The sequence below is a fragment of the Marmota flaviventris genome, chromosome 14 (genome assembly GCF_047511675.1).
Source record: "Marmota flaviventris isolate mMarFla1 chromosome 14, mMarFla1.hap1, whole genome shotgun sequence".
Classification (NCBI taxonomy): Eukaryota; Metazoa; Chordata; class Mammalia; order Rodentia; family Sciuridae; genus Marmota; species Marmota flaviventris.
The window spans coordinates 93500204-93522276 of NC_092511.1; the positions used below are offsets into that span (position 1 = coordinate 93500204).

Below are 22073 nucleotides of genomic sequence, written 5' to 3' on the forward strand. Positions count from 1 at the left end.
CATGAAACAATAATTACAAATCAATAAAAGGGAATCATAGGCTTAAATGTAAAACTTAAAACTATTAAACATCTAGAAGAAAATTTTATGCCCTAGGATTAGGCAAAGATCTTTTTATATGCAATACCAAAAGCACAATTTATAAAAGGCAAATTAGACTTCATCAAAATTAAGGAAAGGCAAATTAGACTTCATCAAAATTGAGAATTCTATTCTTTGAAAGATACCATAAGCAAATGAAAAGACAGACAGGAAGAAAATATTTACAAATCACATAGATGATAAAGGCCCTGTATTCTGAATATTTAAAGATTTCTCAAAACCCAATATGAGAAAACAAGTAATTAGAAAAAAATGGGGCAAGGGATATAGCTCAGTTAGTAGAGGGCTTGCCTCACATGCACAAGGCCCTGGTTCAATCCCCAGTACCACCAAAAAAAAAAAAAAAAAAATGGATAGGTGATTTGGAAATTTCACCAAAAAAGATAAATGTATGACAAATACTCACACGAAATGAAACTCAATGTCATTAGCAAACTTCAAGTTAAAACCAGGATCAGATATCACCTATCAGATTAGAATGAAGAAAGATTGATGATAGCAAGTGGTGGTGAAGATGTGGGGGAACTGGGACTTCCGTGCATTGCTGATGAGGATGTAAAATGGTACAAGTTTAGGAGACTCTGAAATTTTCTTAAAAGGTTAAATGTGCATCTCCTAAATGATCTAGCCATTCTACTCCTATTTACCCCCAAATTATGAGAGCATATGTCTCATTCAAAAACCTGTACATCAATGTTTATAAATCCTTTATTTTTAATTCTCAAAAACCAGAAATAGGGCCAGGGTTTTAGCTCAGTGATAAAGCATTTGCTTAGGACACCAAAGTCTTCATTTTAATCACCAGCACAGCGAGAGAAAAAAAAAAAAACTAGAAATAGCCAAAATATCCATCAACATGTCAGCAGATAAACAAATTATATTTACATAATAGAATACTACTATGTAGGAAAGTAATCAACTATTAATATGTTCAACAACAGCAAAGAAATCAGATTCCCTCCCTCTCAAAGGAGCATATACCATATAATACCGTTTATTCAAAATTATAGAGAACATGCACTAATCGCTAGCCACAGGAAGCAGATCAGCAGCTGCTTAGGGATGAGGAAGGAGATGGGGAAGGATTGATGGAAAGGAGGGATTCTGCAGGATGGAAACTAGAAAGTGATGGCAGTATTTATTATCTCGATTGTGATCATGGCTTCAGAACTGTCTATGCGTGTCAACATTCAAATCATGCACTCCAGCTATGTAAGGTTTGTTGAATATTGATTATACTCCAGTCAATATTTTAAATATTTTTAAAACATTTTTTAAAAACTATTTAAACATTTTAATCTTTTTAAAATATGCCTGGAATAAAAGTGGCTAGGAACTTAGCATGGCCCCAGCACAGAGTGAGGACTCCTAGCTAGGAGCAGCTGTAGCAGCAACCACTGTGTCTCCTCAGTTAGACCCACTTTTCCATTGTGTGAGATTTGTCCCATTCCACCAGCACTGTTCCAACCAAAGCCACCCGTGACTTTCAAGTTGCTGAACCAAATACACGACTCTCAGACACAGTCCCACTTGACAAACCTTCAACTGACACGTAGACCCTCTGGTTCTCTCATCCTGAAGTATTTTCTTGACTCGACTTTCAGGATACTTATCTGTTTCTCCTTCCATATTTCAGGGCCTTCCTCTTCCTCCTCCCCCTCCTCCCACTCCTCTTCCTCCTCTTCTTCCTCTTTTCTTTCTTCTCTTTCGCCTCTCCGTCTCCTCCTTCTTTTCTTCTCCTCTTTCTGAATTCAAGGTGCTGGGGATCCAACCCAAGGCCTCACTCACGCTAGGCAAGCACTTTGCCACTGAGCCACCGCCCCAGCCCTCAGCTCACCAGTCCTTGCATGGCCTTCGAGTCCAGCCCTTGAAGTCGTCATCTTTCCTAAACACACTCGATGACCATGTTCCGCTCATGGTTCTCAGGTCACCTGCTGCCGAGGCCTCCAATTTTATACCCCAACCCAGACCTCTCTCTCAAGCTCTGCAGGGCTTTGTCAATGTCACCATTTAGACATCCAAGGGACAGCTAAACTTCCCATGCCCAGAGTGACCGTCCAATCCCTTTCCCACCGCATCAGTGACAGTTCCACCTTGGTTAAGTCAGGCCAAAACCCTTGGAGTTGTCCCTGATTCTTCCCCTCACACCTCACAATCGATCCATCTGAAAACCCCTGTTGGGTCTAGATTCAAAGTCTATTTGAAATGTGGCTCCTCCTCACTCCTTGCCACTTACACATAAGCCTCATCATTTCCTGCCTAGAGTCCATCACCAACTAACTTGCCTGTATTATCACAATGGCTTCTCAATTGGCATCTCTATTTCTGCCTTTGCCTCCTTAGGATTTGTTCTCAAAATAGGAGCCAAAAAGAGCCCATTAAAAATATAAGTCAGATCCCCTCTCCAGTTTCAAACAAAAAAACCCTGCAGTCTTTTCATCTCAGTCAGACTGCAAGCCAAGATCCTTAGATCTTGCAAGGTTCTATACAAACCAACCTCTACCATCCCCTCTTTAATCAAATAACAACACCTTTTATGACTTCCCTTTTGCCACTATGCTCCAGCCATACTGGTATTTTAGCTTCTAGAACATGCCAGGCACTCAGCCTCGGGGCCTTTGCACATGCAGTTCAGGATACTTCCACCCCTTATTCACATAGCTTTCTCCTTCCCCTTCCTTCAGGTTCAAATCAAAAGTCAATTTCTCAGTGAGGCCTTTTCAGACCACATTATCAAAAAATTTAACCTTCTTCCCACTCCAATCCCCAAACTGTACACCCTGCTTTCCTATTTTGTTCCTCCCTACCCTTGCCGCCATATGATACACTGTATATTTACTTATCTAATGTATTCTCTCCCCTACAGGAATGCAAACTCCCTGCAGGCAGATACTTCTGTCTGGAACATTCACTGCTGTGTCCCAGCACCTAGAACCTGGCATACGGAAGGGGCCCAAGAAACTCACATAAGGGATGGAGAAGGGAAAAGAGAAAATGAAAGAATAAAAAAAAGAATATCTTCTGAAGGATTGTAGTAGAAAGCTCTTAAAGACTGCAGAATCCCTCCTCCAAAGACAACCAAGGTTTCCTTATCTCACTCCAAGCAGCGAGACCCAGATTTGAGCTCTTGCCCCTTGACCCTGGGTTATTAACCTCCCTAGGCCTCAGTTTCCCAATTGTGAGTGACAGAAAAAGTGGTGAAGTATCTGAAGGAAATTTCCAGCTACACAGATCCCTAACCAGGACAGTCCTGGGAGACAACAGAAACCGGTGAGGAAAAACATGACTATTAGAGAAGGTTCTTGGCGTCTTCTAAATCAGTTCTTCTTAGTAGACAAGAACACAAGGACGTGTTTAACTTACCAGCTTCTAAAGAAATCAGTAGAACTGTGAGACAAACAGTTCTGAGTATCACTTTCATATTCTCCTGGAAAAATGGAAGAATGGGAAAAAAAAGACATTACTATTCCAGCAAGTCTCTAAATGCACTGATGCCCCACCTGTCCCTGGCCCCAATCCCACCAATGGATATGTTCCTACGTCACTGATGCTACCATGTTGGGCTGCTCTGGGAGCAAACTTGACACTTTAATATTTAAAATATTTCCATCATCTGCCCCAGTAGACATTTCTAGTCTTGTATCCCCCTTGTCTTCACCCCCAGATCTAATCTATATCAAAGTGGACTACAATCAGCTCTCCATATCCACAGGCTCCACATCTGCAGATCTAAAATACTTAGGGGAAAAAAAGTTCATCTGTACTGAACACTTACAGACTTTTTCCCTTGTTATTATTCCCTTAACAATACAGTAGAGTAACTATTTACGTGGCATTTACATTGCATTAAGTGTTATAAGTAATCTAGAGATTTTTTTGAACATATGGGAGGATGTGCATAGGTCATATGGAAATATCACACCGTTTTATTAAAAAGATGTGAATATGTAAGTATTTTGATGGCGGGGAGTGTTCTGGAACCAAGACCTCTTCCAGGTTGCTTCCACTTGTAAAGGTCCATTCCCCACCTGGAATATATCCCTCCGCCAAGACCCACTTGCAAAAGTCTTTCCATAATTCTACGTGAGTACAAAGGTCATGCCTTGCTGTCATAATGCAAGAGATCAAATTGTTTCTTCAATATAACATAATGCAGAACAGCACTGAAAAGACTAATAATATATTAAGATTAGGTTGGTTCTTGTGGTTGGATTTCTTCTTCTCTGGGACTTTTTATACTTTCCAAAAAATGTATAAATGAGCTTATACAAATGTTTTCACAAAAGTGAAAAGAAAAAAAAAAACAGCCCCTCCACACCAACACAGCATGAGCTACAACAGATTCTGGTCAGCAGTTGGGCTACACAATAAACTGAGATTCTGGTCATTTATTATTAATGGCAAAAGACTTTGTCCACTTCCATGGAGGGAAGTGTAACGCAAGATTAAGTGCTTGCCTAAGATAGCAAGTCAGGAAGGAGAACGCACTCATTGCAGAACAGTCACTAAAATAATATCAAGTGAATTTGAAAGAGAAAAACAAACATTTCCCACTTGCCTACCCTTTTAACCCTCCCAAGCCCAAAATAATGCCTCTTTTTCTCTCTGAATGTTCCTATTTAACACTCCTGAACAGTGACCTTATGGTGACATGCAGTAAGTTCCAGGCTTGTATGTCCAGCTAGCTTTTGCACAAATCCTCTCAGGGCCCATGAGTACCTCAAACTCAATAGGCTCCCCAAATGAAACCCATTCTTGTCCCAGCAAAAGTTCCGTCCCCAGTGCTCCCCTAACAGGCACACCATAGCTCCAAACCTACGTGGGTGTGCACCCAAATGAGACCAAGGATCAGTGAACCTGAGGCTGCCACCACTCCACCCACCCTCTCCCCAAGCCTAACCATTCTGTCTCTGCAGATCACCAAGCCCACCCAGGAGGTCACTCATGACCATTGCTGGTGGCACAGTAGCTCAAGCAATCTCCAGTCCTCCTCTGGAGTCATTAGGGCAACAGGCTTCAAATCTATCTCTCTGCCTAGGGACTGACATCTGCCAATCAATCCAGAAAGCCCACCAACTATCGGTCACCAAATGATCTGTTCAAAACACCTTCACTGCCTCTCAGGTGTGCCCAGAAGGCCACGCCCCCTAGCAAAGCACAGGGGTGCTTCATGCCAGGCTCTGACTTAAGTCTCCACACACCCCATACCCCCTGGAAACATTGAGGACTTCAGTCGTGGCCTCGCCAAGTGCGCCAGCCTCTTAGCCTTTGCCACCACTGTTCCCTCTGTCCCTGTCTTGGCCCCTTCCCACTCCATCAGCCTCCCACACCCCAGAAGGCTACTGAGTTTGAGCTTCTCATGGGTCCTTCAGTGGACCTGAGCCTGGCTTCCTCCTCTGGGTCACCCCAGCAACTCCTGCATCTGTCATGGCTCTCAGCACTTTCCTGCAGTTATCCTGGCAAGGAAAACCCATGTGGGCAGGAGCCAAGGCCTGCTCATCTCTGCCCGCTCAGCATCTAGCACTGTGCTTGAAACCCCGTCACCCCTAATAATGTCTCACGGAATGAACAACAAAAACAAACAAACAAAAAAAAACCCATACAAAATAAATAGCTATCCCCTCCATTAGATTCAGAGGAGACCACGTAGTTCTATGCTTTGAAAAAAAAACAAAAAAAGTCTGCCTCTTTTTTTTTTTTTAACAGTACTAGGGACTGAATCCTGGGGTGCTTCACCACTAAACTACAATCCCAGCCCTTTTCATTCATTCATTCATTTTTATTTTGAGGCAGGCTCTTGCTAAATTGCCAAGACTGACCTTGAACATGCAATCCTCCTGCCTTGGCCTCCTAAGTCAGTCATGGAATTATAGACCTGTGCTCGGCTCTGGAGACAAAAGGTGCCTATCTTCTTATTTGTAGCTGTAAGTGAGTAAATACACAGGTACAAAATATTTTAAGATGATTCTCCTTCAGACTTAACACAAGCAATCATTGGAATGTTAACTAGAAAGTGTTCTCTTTAAGAAGATCAATTAAAAGTTACAAAAATCCTACAAGATTTTCTAAGCATGCAAGACACACCTATTCAGATTCTCGTCACTTTACTCCCAGTACCAGGATGATGATCCTGAAGTCTGGCTCAAGCCTTGAAAACCAGTCTCAGACTAGTTAAACTGCATTCCTTAAATATCATGTGCTTCTGACACTTTATTCAAGTAAATTGGCCTTATCCCAAATTGGTCTAGATTAATGGTATTATTGCCATATATACTTGAAACTCTATTCAGGTTATGAAATAAGGTAGAAGGTTTTGGAGCCTGGTAGCCTGGCTTTTGACCTTTCTCTGGGACTGTATGGATGTGTGTTTTAAGTCTTTACAGTAGGAATAAAGAGAAGAAAGTTACCAGGAACTGGTAAGTTTCCTGCTTACCAGTTCCGGGCATCACTACCACTCACATTAGTTGATCAATGACAAAATGAGGGCATTATGAAATCATCTGAGCACAGCAGCTGGTGGTTCACTGAGGCACAAGATCAGGCTTGTCTGATTATTAGGCAGGCAGAAGATGCCAAAGTATCTTTTAGAGAGAGCGTGTCTAAGGTATAACTCCAGATTGATCATAGACAAACAACTCTGATGATCATACATCCAAGACCAGTGGTGTCCACCCCTGGGCAGTGTGATCTTGGACGTGACTCCTTCCTGGACCTCACTTTCCTCATCTGGCACAGGTGGGCACTGAGGCAGATGACATCAGTCATTCCCTACTCAAACAGTCTATAAAATAGGAGTTCCAGGCTTGACTTCTGCCCCCAAACTGGAATAAAGAAAGAGGTGGGAGTAACCCCCTTCCCCTCACCAGGAGCCGTCCAGAATCCACATCAGTCCCTAGGACCCAGGGGTCAACGGGTCAGCACTGAGCCTAGAGATGGGCAGTAAAGGTCACATGATCAAGGGGAGTGAGAGCATCAGAGAGGCACTCATCCAGATGTGTTCCCAATAAAAGTCAACACAAGCCCCACGTGGTGGAACATGCCTGTAATCCCGGCATCTCGGGAGGCTGAGGCAGGAGGATCGTGAGTTCAAAGCCAGCCTCAGCAAAAGAGAGGCGCTTAGCAATTCAGTGAAACCATCCCTCTAAATAAAATACAAAATAGGGCTGGGGATGTGGCTCAGTGGTCGAGTAGCACTGAGTTCAATCCCTGGTAATACCCCCCCCCCCAAAAAAAAAATCAACACAAACCCCATGATACCCTCAGCAACATAGAAATTCCAAGGTAGAGCTGACATGAACTGGCTTCCTAGTGCCAGTAGTTGAGAGGCTGTTTAAGCCCGGGAGCCCCAAACACAAAGGGCACCGTGGATAGAAGTTCAGCCTCCATGCCTCAGTGCCCCCAAGTGACAAAGTGAGGCTGATGACAGTATTTGTCATTGATGGTTGCTATGAGGATGACATGAATCGCCACACTGAAAGGGCTCAGAACAAACAGTATCCGTCAAGGTCCCTCTGACGTTAGTTATTCTGAATCGCATGGCCAGGCAGAAGACAAAGGCAAGTGTTGGGGAAATGTTGTTGGTTATCCATTCATTTCTCTATTTAGTTGTTGCCCCACTGAGCAATTATATCACGGCTATCTTCATGCCTGGGTCCACATGGGATGGTGCCAAGAGGTGCAACTGGAGTGTCCCAAAGTGCCCCAACATGAAGGGTGTGCCGAGGAGCTGGACATTTGAAGATGGCAGAAAATCACTTCATGATTTTATATCGTGCAGTGGGCTGTGGCTAGGTTTTCTTTTTGGAAATCTTGGCACCTGGGTGGAACATAATCTAGTGACAAGAGTGGGGACAGGCTACCATGAAGGTCCAGATGAGAGATGAGAGGGCAGGCCATCCAGCAGGGCAAGATGTGTGCCTGGGGACAAGGGTGGGGATGGCAGGCTGACTGGGGGCCAAGGAGGGCTGCCCAGGTTAGGAGGACAGGCTCAGGGACCCACAGACAGCTCAGAGGAGATCAGAGGGTGTCACTGGTGCTAACCAGGCCTAGATCTCCTGGGACAAGGCCAGCAGTGTTGTCTCTAGCCAAAATCAAAACTTCAAACATAGCCAGGTGTGGGGGCACCCACCTTAATCCCAGTTACTCAGAAGGCTGAGGCAGGAGGAATCCAAGTTCAAGGCCAATCTGGGTAACTTAGTGAGACTCTGCCTCAAAATGAAAATTTTTAATGTCTAGGGACGTAGCTCAGCAATAGAGCACTTGCCTAATCCACATGAGCACCTGAGTCTATCCCCAGTCCTGCGAAGAAGGAGGAGGAGGAAGGAAGGAAGAAAGAAAGAAGGAAGGAAGGAGAATTTGGGTGTAAAGAGAAAGAAAAGTGAAAAATGGACAGGAAGGCCTGGAATGTGCTAGAATTGAGGAGAGCTCTGTTCCCACATTGGGAATCATCATTTTAGAGTTCACAGCTGCAGTGGGGCTTGGTTGACCAGAAAACGTGAGTGGGCAGTGGCTCTCAACTGAGTCATAGAGTCCTTCAAATATCTGATACAATCTTCCTCTTACCTCCCCTGTCCCTTCCCTTCCTGTCTCTCGTGATCACTGTCTTGCTCTTTCTTCTCTGAAATCAACTCTTTCAGCTTCTATACATGAATGAGATCATGCAGTGTGTGTCTTTCTGTACCCAGCTGTTTTCACTTAATTTCATCACCTCCAGGCCCACCCAAATGATAGGACCTCCTAAATATATACAAACATTCAAATGCCAGTTACAAAGTGAAACCAAATCTGATAGCACCACAGAGCTTCTTCCAAAGAAAAGTGGGCCAAGAAATATAAAATATGTTTGCTTAGAGTACAAGTCATGCCAGGGTCCCCTGGAGCTAAGGGTGGAGGGCTTCAATAATTTATGAGAAAAAGCAGGGGGATCCTGGGGTGACCCAGCCTTGTTACCTTGGAGAAGGCCTTTTCCTGTGGGAAGTGATCCGGCTTCTCAGGAGGGAGTCACCATCTTTAGGGGACGTGTCTACCTGGGGAAGAAAGAGGACAGGAGTGAAGTTTGAATCTAGAGGCCTGATGGACCCACAGCTGCAGCCAGGACCCCAACAGAGGTGGGAAAGGCTCCTGTGCCCACAAAAACGAGCTGAATGTTTAAAAGATCTGTGTCCCACAGCCCTGAGGACAGAACCCTTTTAGGAAATGCAGTCACAGGTGTGGGGAACACAGAGGGTCTTACAACCCCAAACTATTTTTGATGAGACACACGCACTTTGCCAGACATGGATGCAGAAATGAATCAAATATCCCCTGCGGGTGTCAGAGCTCACTACCAGGCCTCAGGCCTTGCCAGAGGCCAGAGAAAATGAACAGCCCCTTTTGAGACCAGCACACTCATTTTCCAAGTCCTTGATCTTCCTTATATCAAGTGTATCAGTAGACCTGCACCCCATATTGCATAATTTAAAATAACTTCATAAAAGCTGATTTAGATTGCCCTGCCGTTCGGTCCTATAGATTACCTCACCATCATTCCCTTGTTTTTCTTTTAATATTTTGTAGACTGATTTTTTTTTTCATGTCTGAGTCATTTCCTTGGGCCCATAACAAACTTTTGAGGCCACATAGACCTTTTAATATCCATCCAAAAAGCAGCCTGACAAATTCAATGCTAAGCACTTTGCTTAGACTAGACGCACTAAATCCCAACCTGTTACCCTTCAGAGACAGTATGTACATCACATTAAGCCATCAGAACCTCAGTGGCTCATCAGCATGAATCCTATCACAGGGAAGACTCCCTGAAATTCCTGTTCCCAGCCCTAGGACAGAGCCTTCCCATCTCCAGGTGGTGCCCCAGACACCTCTGCAGCTGAGGGAATTATATAAAGTCACAAGGGAATTAAAGATTGGGGGAGAAGAGAAGGTTGATGAGGGATGAATTTATTTGGCAGGTTCAAGAAAACTCGTACAGAGAGGCTGACTCCCCACATTCCAAACCTGCTTCACTTTTCTTCTTCGTTTTGGACCCAGAAACTTCCTTTAAGAATTTTTATACTCACTATCGCCAACTGCTTACCCACTGCTGAGCCATCCACACCCGCCCTCCATGTTTATTACTCCTCTGAAATGCACTGCCCAAACCTCCAGCCTTCCCAGTTTCTCCATGCAAAGGACCCTAGGACAGAGCCTTCCCCGTCTCCAGGTGGTGCCCTAGACACCTCTCTGCAGCGGAGGGAATTATACAGAAATTGAGTTTCCATCTAACTGGATATCCCTGTGCATATGACCCACTCCCAGCCTCCATCCTCTTGATCCTGGGATGAGGTCAACACCCTGCCCCACCCACTCTCCTATGGTCATCTTCCAGCTTGTTCTGTTCCTATTCAGCTCTGGTCCTAGCCCTGTCACAGTGCCCTCTAGGGTGTCTCCATTCAGTTCTCCTCGTCCAGTCCAGAGGCATCTGGGACTTCCGACCGACTCAAAGCTGATTCTAAGAAGCAAACAAAGCTCTGGGAGGAGGGTCCCATCACACTCGCATCTGGTAGGAGCTCAGTAAACACATATGGAAGAAAGGAAGGAGGGAAGGAAGTAAGCCACCCCACCCACCCGCCATCTTTGTATGAGACACATAGAGACGGAAACCTGGCCTAGAGTCAAGGAAAGCAAGGAAAGAAAATGGGTACTGAGTATGGGTTGGAGAATGGAAATGGCACTGGGGCTGCTGGGGTCTAGAGATAGACCAGAAATCTCACAGGAAAAGGTAGAATTCTTCTTAAGGAGTGAGATAAAGGGCTCATGCCCAGACGACTGGCAAAAGAATTGGTGATGAGAACAACTCTGAGCTGGAGACCATGAACTAACTCTTTCTTTTGTTCATGGGGGATTGAACTCAGGGGCACTTTACCACTGAGCTACATCCCCAGTCTTTCTTATTTTTCTTAATTTGAAAGAGGGTCTCACTGAGTTGCTTATGACCTCACTCAATTGCTAAGGTTGGCCTCGAATTTTGGATCCACTAGCCTCAGCTTCTTGAGTCACTGGGATTACAGACATGTGCCACCATGCCCAGCTGGAAAACTGTTATTAGCCAAAGAAACACTGGGTAAACAAGACCTCCCTTATTTAGGGGCAACTGATCCATATCCATTGTAAAAGTGGTTTATGGTAAATGCAAAATGCATCTTCAGAAAACACCAGCAATAAATACAAAGTCACAGATTTAGTCTACTGTGTTATTTTTCAAATTGAATTTACCACACAAAATAAAATAACCAAGGACAGGAAAGAGATTCAGTCACCCAATGAATTAATACACCATAATATCCGGTGCCTCATTTCTACCTTGGTACAAGGTCTGAGGCTAGATGACATGACTGGACTGGAGACTAACCTCTGCACAGCAGCTTTTAGCGAGGTCGGGGGAGGGGGACACCAAGACACTGATGGCCAGCCCCCTGGGGCCTTAGGTAACCAGAAGCCCACAGCTAGTCACTTTCTCCCCCAAGCAGCCTTGTTGGTTCACTGAAGTGTACCCAGATTTGTTTGGCAATCACACACAAGAAAGCCAACAGTCACGAAGTGCCAACTATGGTTCCCATTGCTCTTTGCTGACTATACCACATCTGGGAACATCAGTGTATCACATGATGCAGTGGCACATGGTACATACAAAGCTATTGGGCATTAAAGAGAAAATACACATTTGAGGCATAAAGCAATTTCCTCCCTGCTATGGTTCCAAGACGGTTTGTCCCCTCTGAAACTCATGTTGAAATTTGATCGCCACTGTGGCAATATTGAGGGACGATCCTTTAAAAGATGTTAAGAGATCAATGCTGCTGTCATAAGACTGGGTTAATTTCCACAGGAGTAAGTAAAGTCCTCTTTCTCCTGGATTAGCTGCCCTGAGAGCAGGTTATTATAAAGCCAGGTCCTCCCCCATGTCTTCTTATCCCCTCTACATGCAGTCTCCTGAATTTCCCCTTCTCTGCTGTTACGAGGCATTATAAGGCCCTCACCAGATGCAGCCGCCTGATCTTGGACTTCCAGCCTCCAGAACTGTAAGTTAAATAAATTTCTAATGTTTATAAACTGCCCAGTCTCAGGGACTCTGTTATAGCAACTTAAAACAGAACAAGATACTACTAGCTTCAGGATGAGAAACTTAAAACATGAAACATGAAAGCATACAAAACTAGAAATTAAGTATAAGAATTAAAAATGAACAACATATTGGGCCTCCCCCAAAACTTCCCTTCCAGGAAGAACTGACTCCATCCAACACTTTCTGTCCCTCTGCAAAAAACTCCTTCCCCAGTGTAGGCACAGAAAAAGTGACAAGTGGGGACAGAGGAGCTGTCACAAGACCCCAAGCCTGTTTCTTTCATGGGCATAGGGCCCAGTGTAGGGGGAAGGGGCATTTTTCCCAAGTTTGTGTTGGTGGCCACATTGTATCTGTTAAACACCTTCTTATTCCTGAGGAATTTCTCATGCTCTTGAGGAATTCCTTTCTTATTCCGGAGGAATTCCCCCACATTGTGAGTCTGCCTTCTAGAACAGAAGTCAGGCACCAGTGAGGTGCTACACATCAGACACACCATAGATGATGTGAAGCCATGTGGAGGGTGATGTCAGACATGCTGAGGGTACACAAAGCATGGGTCCCCTGCGGGGAACCTGGCACGGAGGCACCCAGTGCTCCGTGTCCAAGCACTGGCTGGGCTCATGCTGTATGGAGCTACTTCCTCTCCTTCCTTCTTTCCCTCTCGTGAGGGGCCCTGAGCATGCACACAAGTAGACATGCCAGTCTGCACGTCTGAGTCCTTTCTCCACACAGCCCTGCTTAGCCACTCTGCAAATCAGTCCAATACATTGCCAGTGGAGTTCATGGAGATTACCTGGAAAGAGACCTGTATAGCTCTGGAACTGGAATCCAGGTTGTTTGAGGAGAGAATTTCAGGGGTCACAGCTACTTGAAGCTCGGTCAAGAGGGTTGCTGGTGGGTCCAGATTCCCAGTAAGCACATCTTGTCCTATTAGACTCTTCACCATGCCAAGGGACATACTTGCTGAGTTGCATAGCAGAGCCTTCCCAAGTACAGGGCCTACCTCTAATTTAAATCTCAACATAAACCCAGGAATAGTGAGTAGACAGCAAGAGGTAACTTTCTCCTCCCCAGGATCTGAAGTAGGCAATCCCCAAATATGAAATTTATAAGAAAATCTTAACCATAGTTAGTCCATTTTCTGAGACAACAACTGAATATCTGAAACTGAGTAATTCATAATGAACATAAATTTATTTGGCTCATGGTTCAGGAGGCTGAGAAGAACGAGTAAGAGCATGGTGCCAGCATTTACTAGGGAACTTTGTGCTATGTCATCCCATGGTAGAAGGTGGAAAGGCAAGAGGGTAGGAGTGAGCAAGCAAGCAGGAGAGAGCTAAACTCATTTTCATAACAAATCCTCTCCTGCAATAGTGAACTCCCTTCCCGGATAATGACATTATCATTCCTGAAAGCAGAGCCCTGGGACCTAATCCTTCCCCTTAGGCTCCACCTCCCAACACTGTTGCATTATGCATTAAGTTTCCAACAGGTGAACTTTAGGGACACATTGAAACATAGCACAAACTTTCCACATTGCCACCTCATTCCAGTGTACACTTCTACCTTTCCATAAATATATATTCAGCATCATTTAATACAACCTCTCAATCCAAACATTAATGGTATGTATAGACTTGGTGTAGTGGAGAAATATTCAAGGAATGAGGTTGCAACTAATTTGGCCATACCTCAGAAGTGACTGAGAGTGAGTCATATTCTTTAGCTTATGAAATGTCATAAGCTACATGTTCTATTGAAAGTCACTGGAAATGCAAGGGAATGAATTATTGTTCTAAAACTAAATCCATAACTATGACATTTTACTGTTACACATTTGTTTTGGATTCATATTCAACAGTCTTCAACATTGAGACCAAAAATGTTCATTTGAAAGATAGAGCTAAAAGGAACATACAAAGCCACAAACCATCTATCTGTAGATGTTAGAATCTGATACTTACACAAGCCCCTGATTCTTAAACCAGAATCCACATATTGCAAGGAGGATCTACAGACAGCCAGGAATCACTTTTACTTAAAGAGTTCTTGGGAGAGTTATTATTTTTATATTAGAACAAACATGGCTATACTGTAAAGTGGGAAGAAAAAGGCTTTAAAATCTGCCCAGGATAAAACAAGAGGCATCAAAAAAAAATATCCCCCAAGCTGAGCCACTTTGGAGCACTAGGTAAAGCATATGCTTTTCACTTCTCAGAGTGAGTCCTTGGATGGTAAAATGTAAGTGGTGCTATGCTAAATCAATGCCCAGTCATCTCTACACCATCCCATAGAAACAGAAGCGTCGGGGCCCTTTGAACTCATACCCAGTGGACAAGACAGAAAGACCAACCTAACTCCAACTACCAACAAGTCCACCGCGTGACCAGACTCAGAATGGAGAAGGAGGAGGTGGGAATGACCAGAGAAAAGTCTGAGGACCACCACGGTGTGCTCCAATCATAACAGGACCATTTCCACTCTGGACAGATCAGTAGCACACATTGTCATTCACAGACATTCCAAAACTCCAATTGCACTTTCAATAGGATAGGCACAAGAATCAGCTGTACAAAATCGTGAGCAAACAAAACCACTTCAACAAGAGGGAAAAAAGAACTCATTTGCTATCTCAGAAAGCCCAAGATTCACCCAGATTGGTGATCTTCCCATCAGCAGATGAATCCAAAAGCCTAGCTGATTTGGCTTATTAACCCATACAAATAGAAAAAGAAAAAAAAATTTCTATCATCAAGGATGCATAAAATAAGAAGATAATGTAAAAATTGCCAAAATGGTTTCAGGAGTTGCTAAGAAATCTAATATCAGCTATCACAAGTCTCAGAACCACAAGACTTGCGGTTTCAATGAAGGCACATGGGTTTTAACGGCAAATGGGAAAAATGAGGCACAAGAGACATGGTTTACTGTCACAAGACGCCACAAAGAGGAATGGGTCAGACCCTTCCAGGCAGGCAAAAACAAGCTCTGATTCTCAAATTGGGATCTGCAGAGTCCCAGAGGACCAGCATTCTCCACAGGAATGTCCACATTGTTTTCCATTGTATAATTTTTTCATTGAGGGTAAAATATACATATAGTGAGACACACAAGCCTTATGTGTACAACTGCATAAACCAGACAACTGTATGCACCTGGGATACTCCACCAAGACAGACCACTGCCGCCACCCTCCAGGGTTCTCTCCTGCACCTTCAGAGTCATCACCCATGCACGCGGCTCCCACCATTCTGATTTCTATCACCGCTACCTTCAATCCTTTAATAATGACCCTAAGTGTATCCTGGAGGGCTAACTTTTACCCTACTCACCAGTGCTCTGCTTCTTCAGGACCCATGTTTCTTACCACCAAGTTATGCAGGGAAGCATCCATTCCCAACAGGGCAGGCATGACCCCCAGAAGAGCATTTCAGAAACTGTGGGGAAGCGGACACTTTGGGGGATCACAGTGCATTTGGTGAGTGTTGGGGGCCATGGATGCTAGACATCTGGAGTAGCACGAGGCAGTTCTGCTCAGAGAAGCCTTGTTTCCAAGTCCCACATGACCACAGATGTCCCACAGACATTCATGCCAACACTTATATAGTTTAGCTTATAAATCAATCCATATTTATATAAAATGTATACTGTTGTGTTCTATCATCAAGGATGCATAAAATAAGAAGATAATGTAAAAATTGCCGAAGAGTTTTCAGGAGTTGCTAAGAAATCTGGTATCAGTGATCACAAAGATTCAAAACCATGAGACTGGTGATTTCAACTAAGGCTCGTGAGGTTTAACAGCAAAAGGGAAAAAATGAGGCACAAAAGACAAGGTTACTGTCACAAGATGCCACAAACAATAATGGGTCAGATCTTTCCAGGCAGGGAAATACAAGCTTTGATTCTCAAGTTGGGATCTGCAGAGTCCCAGACCCCAGATATTGCTGGCATAATTTCCATACATACTAAATTTTTTAGGAATGCCACTACTGTGAAGTTAAGAAAAGACTGACCTTTGACTACCATTCAGACCTCCACCAAGGTCATCACTTCATCACTTCCAAGGACTCTGAGCTGTCCCATGCTACCACAGAGTGAGTCTGCATAAAGCACTGGGGAACTTTACTAGTTTCTAGTTAGTCTCAGTCCAAGCATCTACATGCTGAAGTGCATACTTTTTTTTTTTTTAATTTTTTATTGTTGGTTGTTCAAAACATTACATAGTTCTTGATATATCATATTTCACACGTTGATTCAAGTGGGTTGTGAACTCTCATTTTTACCCCGTATACAGAATGACAGTAGAGGGGGTAGAGAGAGAAGAGGGGAGGGGGGATAGTAGAGGATAGGAAAGGCAGCAGAATACAACAGACACTAGTATGGCACTATGTAAATCAATGGATGTGTAACTGATGTGATTCTGCATACTTTTAATGCAAATTGCTTTTATTTCTTCTTTACATGTAGGTATTTACCCATTTGTAAAAATTACGGTAGAGGTAAGTTTTACATATCATTTCACAATTGTTGATGGGTGTTAAAAATATTTGCATTAAGAGGAGGGTGTTGGGTTTTCAATGAGGTAAGAAACACTGACGGGAAGTGACAACATCTAACTTTTCACTTAACTCTTGGGCAGGAGGCATTACTGTACTTCTAGGTGTCCAGAAGTTCCTCAATTTGGAAAGCCAGATGAGCAGAGACCAGGCTGGACAGACCCTCCCTGTTAACACCCAGCCAAATCATGATCATGGAACTGAGCTTTCCAGGCAGACCATTTCAAGAGGAGGCCTGACAGACATTATTACTGTATGTGTGAATGTGACTGTATGACCAATGTGATTTTACAATATGTACACTCAGAAAAATGAGAAATTATATCCCATCTATGTATGGTACATCAAAGTATATAAGTGCATTCTACTGTCATGTATAATTAAAACAAATTTTTAAAATAAATAAATAAAGATACTATGTGTTTAAAAAAAAAAAAAGATGGCCTGAAATTTGCTCTTCTCGCCTCTTTAATGAAAATCTTCAAGAAAAAGTTTCTACTTGACTTTGTACCAAGAATGCTTTTATTTCTCCCAAACATTTTCCTTTTATCTTGAAAACACTGACAGCTGAGACCTTCCAAATTCCTACTGCCTGCAAGAAAGCATATTTACCTCCTTAATCTTTTCTACATATGAGAAGAACCTGCAGGGTTTTCAAAATACCAGTGCCTGATGCAGCCTGATGCAGATCCTGCTTGGCTTCCAATCCTGCATGTCACGGAGTGTCTCTGGCAATACTGAGGTAGGTACATGCAGGACTGAGACACAGACTTACCTCGGCAGCCCCACTTGGAATACTTTACATGCAACTAAGTCAGCAAGGTGTGCATGTTACATTTCTAGCCTGATTTCAGGCTCCACTTCATCTCCACTCTTGTTTCTCTTTCATCCTATTTTTAATCTATGGCAACTTGTAAATCCTTCCTAAAACAGGTGGAGATGGAAAAGTGTCCCCATTACTCTGCCACATGTGTGCCTATGGTGCAATATGCATAAAGAGGAGACAGCACAGAATTCAAAGGTATGCTGGTGAGCAGAGATCTTGAAGAAGCCCAGCCCCTTTCAACACTCAATGAGATCACTTGGTGCCAGGATCCCACTGCACGCTCCCAGGGGCTGAGTGTGCCCAGGAGACCACCGCAGCATTTTCTGTGGTCATGACAGGCACTCAGAGAACAAAGCTGCTGGTGCTGCAGATCCTCATGCCACTCCACCAGCCCACCTGATAACCACAAAGAGGAAAACGCAAACCAAGCACCAGCTCTGTGGGGCTGGGTCACAGCCAATGAGACAAAGGTGCCCCTGATGACTTCTCCCCTTTGAAGTGGCAAATTCATAATGGATCCTTGGGTTGCTTAAGATGATGAGGATCTCTACAATTCCCCAACCCTGGTGCTATGGTAGTTTCCCTGCAGTGGTAAGTGCTTCCCCTTTGTCAAATGAGATCCTCCCTCTACAGAGTCTTGGTTGCAGGTGACAGACACATATCTACCACCTACAGATATTTTCCAATGGCGTGTTTTCATCTGTCCTAGTCCACATACACAAGCAAAACATGGGATACATCTTGGCACCATTTTTGATCCTTAGGGAACCACAGAGCTCTATCTGTGACCACCTCCTCACCCTCTAGCTGGAGATGCTGTATAGTGTCCCCTACATAGCCCAGGTACCCACACTCTGGGTAGAGAAGAAGATTTCAAAGAACCCCTTTCTGAAGAGAGACTCTGGATGTCCTATTACTTTCCAGGAGGACGTACATCCACCAGAGGACAGGAATTTTCATTTGTTCTTTTCCTTGTTTTAGTCCCAGAACTTGCTACAGTGCCTGACATAAAGAGGCATTCAATAAACATTTGTTGGATGTGAATTGGTGTTTTTCCAATGGTGAAGAATTTGCTCAAAAGTGTTATATGTTTCAGAACCCTAAAGAACATCTTGATGCCATATTACGATACACAGGGCACAGAGAAGCCCACTAGAAATGATTAGTTTGGTCCTGCCCTGCCAAGGTCACATGAGAATTCAGGTCAAACATCCTTTCTCAAACTGCACGGCAGCCTAGGAAGCAGTGACCATGGGGAGTTTTCCCTTCCAGTAAAGCAGAATGACAGCTCAAAGAGACTAAGTTGGGGTCCACCTCCCTTCCCCATCAAATCCACCCCAAAGGCACTATGTTTCTGCTTAGCCCAAAAGTTGGCACAGGGTCTGAATACAGAATGGTAAATGGCATATTAAATAGGATACTAATAAATTAGAGTGACTGAAAAGAGATGTCAATAGCTACTTAGTACATTCGGTGGGAAGAGATAACAAATGTCCCCAGCACCACCCTGACTCTCCTTAACTCATAGTCACAGAGTCCCATTTTACACAGAAGCCCAGTACTAAGCCAGTTCCCAGACATCACATTTCAATGATGGATGAACCTCAGCTCCCCTTTTCTCTATGCCATCAGTGGTCCAGTGCATGGGATCCCTTCTCAGTTCTTAGGATGTGGAGATAAAACCACAGGAATGTGCCCATCTGATGAGCATCCCAGGCCCCCAGGAAAACACTGAGACACTCGGATGCCACAAGTCCATGTTCCTCCTCAGTAGCCTCCCTCCCTCCTGGCAGTGCAGAGGAGAAAGCCCTGGCAGGCAGGGACTGCTAGGGGCCAACAGAGGGTAATACAGAAGACACAGGAGTTTGAAGACCACAGATGGTAGGCTCCTTCCGGATGCCAGAGCCCCAACAAGTTAATCACCTCTCTAAGCTTCTGCTTTCTCCACTGTAAAACAAGGATGATCGCCCAACCTTCTCTACAAAACTACTGGGAGGATAAAAGGACAGTAATATAAAGGCCATATAAACTCTGAAGTGCTGGGCACCCTTGTTATAAACAATGAGTGTCTGCTTACCGTCTACTTATTTGTAGCTACCTTGCCCAGGATCTTCTTTTATCTGGGGAGGACAAGTTGCCCCACCCAGTGCATTTAGAGCATTCACCCCTTATCTTGCTCACTGACGTCTGATCCTAAACCCCTCCTCCAATACCAGTTGAACTTGACCAGATCACAGCACCTGGAAGCAATTTACAAATCCCCACCTAAAACAAACTTCAAGAAGGATCGGTGGGTTCCCAAAAGCATTCGAATTTACTCCTGCTTCACACAGGAAACACACACACACACACACACATTTAACCATCATCACCTTCTTACACAACAGACTTTCACAACCAAGGTAAGGACACCAGTGTCAAGGCTACTGTCCCCGCCACCCCGATCTACCCCCAGGGCTCTCCTGGTCTCTCCTACCTGGGCCTGCCGCCGTGCCTCGTGCTGGGATCGCAGTCGTGGATGGGATCGGGCCGAGCCCAGCTAAATCAGAGCCCTGGGAGCCGCGCGAGGGGTGCTCCGGGGCGCGGACGCCTGGCGGTCACATTCCTGCCGCTCCGGGGGGCGCACGGGGCAGGCCGGCGCCTCCACCGCCCCAGCCCGGCCGCACTCCGGCTCCTCCCGGCCGGGGTGCTACAAGTGGGCTCCGGGCGCTGGGCGAGAGCTCCGCCCGTCCTCCGGGCCTGGAACCGCGGGCGCGGCTCCAATTCCAGCCCAGCGGTCGCGGGGGCGTGGAGTGGGCGGAGACTTCTCGGTCGCAACCCGGGCGGCTTCTAGTCTTGGGGAGCAGCAGAGGCTGGACAGCCCCTTCCGCACGTTCCCCTGCCCCGGGATTCCTTGGTGGTCCCCGCGCCCCTGCCGGGGTTCCGCGGGTGCCAGGGCCTTGGAGAGCTGCTGCGCACTCCCAAACCTCCGCCCTGCTCCTGGATGGCCACGGGCAGGGGGTCCCACACAGTTAAAATTGACAACTTACCTAGCCATCGCGACCACACTCTACCACCAATGTGAACTGAGCTAGCGACTGGTTGATCCCGAGGCGAACGCTCAGGTTTCGGTGCTCTGAGTGGCTTCAGAGTCTGGAACCTGGTCAGGTTTCTGGGACTGGTTTTGTGAACTTGGGAGTAGTCACCGCATTTTTGTATCGCGGTTGCCTTTTCTGTGAAAAGGGATCGTAACAGCCCCCATCTTGTGGAGTGGTTGGAGAGATAAAATGGGCTAATACCTAGAAAGCAGTGCCAGGCACATAATCGAAAATACGCAAGCGTTATCTGCTGGCTTTATTGTTATTGTTAGGAACCCTATAATCTAGCTATGATCTAGATGCCAGAATGAGTACTCTTCTAAACTTCTCACTCCCGCCAGCTCACTTTGCAAATGAGAATTCACACCGAGAAAACTGCAAGAAGTCTTTCAGGACTGCGTGGGGGAGGGGAGGACACTGGGGGAGCAGGGACAGTGCCTAGCCCATCAGCGGGGGAGCTTGAAACCTGCTCAACTTCCATTCTGCATGCCTCCAGCAAGTGTCTGGACCCTCCGGCTTCTCTCCAGGTCTTCCGGATCTTAATGGACCACTCTCCCATGAGACTGTTCAGTAAATGATTCCTTCCTTCCTTCCTTCCATACACACCACCCTTTCCTGCCTCCTTTCCAAACAGAACAGGTTCTTGTTTCCCTAGGTCATCTCTTGAAATACTCCTTCAGGAACCCAAGAAATGGACATAAGGAAACTTGCAGCCATAACTCATCATAAAAGCTGGCATGATGCCAATTGTTCATTTCTTTTTCTATTCCCATAAGTTTAGATGACTCGTTTTTCTGAAAAAAAAGCAGGCTAAAATCTGGTAGTGACATAGTATTATGAAAATCCACTAATTGTCCCATTCCTCAGTATTCATCTAAATAGAGATGGTTCTCACATTCTTCACTGCACTCAGACCAAGCAGAACTGATACCTTCATGCCTAGATCAGTCATGTCAGAATTTCTGGGCCTGAGGTCTAAGTGTCAGTGTTTTTAAAGCTTCCTGGTGATTCCATTGCGCTGTCAGGGTTCCTTTCAGCTCCCACAGTGTTTCCGGTACACTGAATAGTCCATCTTGATTGGCACTTCAACAGGCATGGTCACATGGCTTCGTTAATGAAAACTAAAGTAGGTAGGCCTGGGTTGATGCCGCAAACCAACCCAGAAGCCCTAGGTTGGTAAACATGAACTTGCCTTACCATTTATGTAGTGAAAGATTTTTTATAAAATCAGTTTACAAGTAGAAAGTGAAATTAATTAGTGTAATAATCCAAAAATAAAAATTACATTTCTGCCAGGTACGGTGATGCCCTCCTGTAATCCTGGCAACTCAGGAGACTGAGGCAGAAGGATGGCAAGTGCAAGGCTAGCCTCAGCAATTCAGTGAGGCTTTAAGTAACTTAATGAGACC

General features: G+C 44.9%; 1 protein-coding gene across 6 annotated transcripts in view; it reads right to left on the reverse strand.

Annotated features, from left to right (window-relative positions):
* Positions 1-22073, reverse strand: part of Il1r1 (interleukin 1 receptor type 1) — a 73593-nt gene that overhangs the window by 21670 nt on the left and 29850 nt on the right. For 2 of the 6 annotated variants that reach the window (XM_071601914.1, XM_071601916.1), the window contains 3 exons: positions 9052-9128; positions 5922-6024; positions 3466-3529 (listed from right to left, as the gene is read on the reverse strand). In XM_071601914.1, coding sequence (XP_071458015.1) covers positions 3466-3529; positions 5922-5930 — 73 coding nt within the window. In that variant the 5' untranslated portion in view covers positions 5931-6024; positions 9052-9128. Of the gene's footprint in view, positions 1-3465; positions 3530-5921; positions 6025-9051; positions 9129-20063; positions 20315-22073 lie in introns of those variants that run through there. The other 4 variants (XM_071601912.1, XM_071601911.1, XM_071601913.1 and 1 more) reach the window with 3 other exon arrangements.